Source organism: Dendropsophus ebraccatus, chromosome 5 (assembly GCF_027789765.1).
Source record: "Dendropsophus ebraccatus isolate aDenEbr1 chromosome 5, aDenEbr1.pat, whole genome shotgun sequence".
NCBI lineage: Eukaryota > Metazoa > Chordata > Amphibia > Anura > Hylidae > Dendropsophus > Dendropsophus ebraccatus.
The window spans coordinates 36102348-36105149 of record NC_091458.1 but is presented as its reverse complement, the minus strand read 5'-3'; the positions used below and the strand labels follow the sequence as shown (position 1 = coordinate 36105149).

Below are 2802 nucleotides of genomic sequence, written 5' to 3'. Positions count from 1 at the left end.
GTCCTTGTAGATGTGGGCTGTGGAGTAGTACTGGTCATCCGTGTTCATGGCTGTGAGCGTATCAGGAAAACATAAGGAGCTGCTTGGTAAGTCCTCCTCTGTGAAGTTTGCACTGCTCGCTGACAGGTAATCTTTACCTGCAGGGAATGGCCTCAGTGCTACAGTCACATTGGCTGCTCCTTGGCTCATGTGATTTGGCAATGGGCATCAGATGGGAGTGTCCTGTGTAAGATAAGTGCAGCTGTTTCTCTCTTTCTTAGTGACCATTTTTCTATATTTGTCCATTACTTTGTATGTCACACAGGTGAGTCGTGTATTAGACCCGGACGCCATGCGCGTTGGGTGACATTGTGAATGTGAACTGATTATCATGACGGTTTGTGATTGAGGACAGCATCTTGAGCTAACATGTGTTGTGCGGCAGTAGCTTCCTTCTGTACACCTGATTTGATAAACCTATCAGCATATGGAGGACTATCTGAATGGGAGATAACACATAGGAGCTTTATCACTGGAACCTCCCTTAATGGTGTCCTTCACCTCTCACAGATACACGTGGTGTCATTTGCTAACTACTTTCTCTGTGTGACCATAGACCTAACATTTTTTGGTTCAAGTCAACCAATATTGAGCATTCGGACTGATCTGTTACCTAAACAGTGATCAACTCCATGGAAAGGGGATGTTTAATTTGCACCATCCCATTTGGTTAGATGGAACCTTCAATGATGAGTTGGTCATATGTATGTCCCCCTGTTGGGATGCCCAGCAAACAGCTTTATGGTGGAATTTGGCAGAAAGTGTTATATTCCCCTGCAGTGCCCCCGCAGGGGAAAAGAAGTATTACACAGTAACCCACAGTGAAAACAGAATGTTAGAAATCTTTAATCATTTATTGAAAAGAAAAAAAATTAAATATTACACTGACAGAAGTATTCAGACCCTTTACTCAGTACTTACTTGAAGCCCCTTTGACAATAATTACAGCCTCCAGTCATCTTGGATATAATTTCTTACATTCTTTCCTGCCTTGTTGGCTTGGATGGAGATTGTCCACGTTTTTAGGTGTCCGTTAAAATCAACAGTCCGTCCTGAAGAAGTATTCTTGTCACAATCTCACATGAGGCACATTGCCAGACCTATGGGCATGGTAATTAACCAGATTCACCAGATCAAAAACTTACTGAAGTCAATATTTTTGGTCTGGCACAACCATGTAGGATAGAATGCAGGACATATGTGAATGGGATGCTCTTTGTAGCTATTTTTTTCAGAAAATTATTTGACATGATTACAGACGTTATTCGTACTGTAACCTGTGGGGCTTACATTTTTTCCTTAAAGTGGTACTTCAGCAAAAAAAATAAAAATCCTTCAAATCAGTTAATTTCAGAAAGTTATATTGATTTGTAAATTACTTTTAGTTAAAAATCTCTAGTCTTTCAGTACTTATAAGCTGCTGTGTGTCCTGCAGGAAGTGATGTCATCTTTTCAGTATGAAACAGTGCTCTCTACTGCCACCTCTATCTGAGACAGGAACTGTCCAGAGAAGTAGCAACTCCCCATAGAAACCCTCTCCTGTTTTGGACAGTTCCTATCACAGACAGAAGTGACAGCTAAGAGCACTGTGTCAGACTGAAAAGAATAAATCACTTCCTGCAGGACATACAGCTGCTGATAAGTACTGGAAGACTTGAGATTTTTAAATAGAAGTAATATACAAATCTATATAACTTTCTGAAACCAGTTGATTTAAAAGAAAAAGATTTTCGATGGAGTACCCCTTTAAGGAGAGGGTCAAAAGTAGAGCCTTATTGTCAGGACAGGGGTACAAGCTTGCAGCCCTAATATCAACCTGCACCCCTGCCTACTTAGATGATGCACGATAGATAACTTCCCCCAACTCGGTGATGGTCCCTTTTTATATACATGATGGGTGAAAGATTGGAAGACAGAAGGCTCAAGGTCAGCAAACAGGGTCAGTACCCGGATATCTCATTAAGGTCTGAATCAGCATGCGTAGGAATGGTCAATAGCAGGTCCAGGAGTTGAAGTCTAAGAGAGTACAAATATGTCCAAATTACAAGGCATAAGGAATAATCCAGTAAACAAGCATTGTATCAGAAGCACAGCAACCCAAAACAGCAACAACATGTGTGTGAGGCTAGAAAGAGCCAATCATAGGCAACCGTGGCCTATGTAAATCAGGTCACGTCTGGTAGCAGGAGATGCTCGTATACCTCTGATACACTAACCAGAGTCACTGTTGGCAGTGCTGTCAGCCACAGCAATGGAGCAACGTCATTGGTGGCGCAATACAGATGAGTTGAGGACCACCACTAGACTTTGGTGAGGTAAGTATCTTAAAGAGCCAAAAGAGGACCCATCCAACCTCTAACTCTGAGGGTGCTGAATGGAAGACCCCAGCTAATAGGATATTTAAAATTGAGTTTTCTCAACTGAGCAAACCCAAGTGACCTAGAGTAGACTGCCTATGTAATATATTTTTATTACGGTTTTCTCAAGAAGCCCCTCTATGAGAAAGTTATAATTATACCCAGTAAATGTAGCTGTGGCAGATCAGGTCCATCCACATATTACTTACACAGCTTTTCATTTGAATGTCTAACATGTAATACTATGTTTCCCCTGCGGGGGTGCTGTCTCCAGCTGTGAGTTTCTGAAGACAATCCTCAACAACCCTTTTTTTTTTTTTGCAAAGGGCCCCTTTAGATGACGTTTTCTTCTAGTTTTTATAGTTTTAGCTCTATTCTCCCCAAATAGTTTTAGATTTGTTTTATC

At 41.3% G+C, this 2802-nt stretch overlaps 1 protein-coding gene across 1 annotated transcript in view; it reads right to left on the bottom strand.

Annotated features, from left to right (window-relative positions):
- PDX1 (pancreatic and duodenal homeobox 1) overlaps positions 1-113 on the bottom strand; it is a 22846-nt gene extending 22733 nt beyond the window's left edge. Inside the window, exon 1 of the mRNA XM_069972066.1 lies at positions 1-113. This exon is cut by the window's left edge and continues 358 nt beyond it. Coding sequence (XP_069828167.1) covers positions 1-48 — 48 coding nt within the window. The 5' untranslated portion in view covers positions 49-113.
- Between the last annotated feature and the right edge of the window lie 2689 nt (positions 114-2802).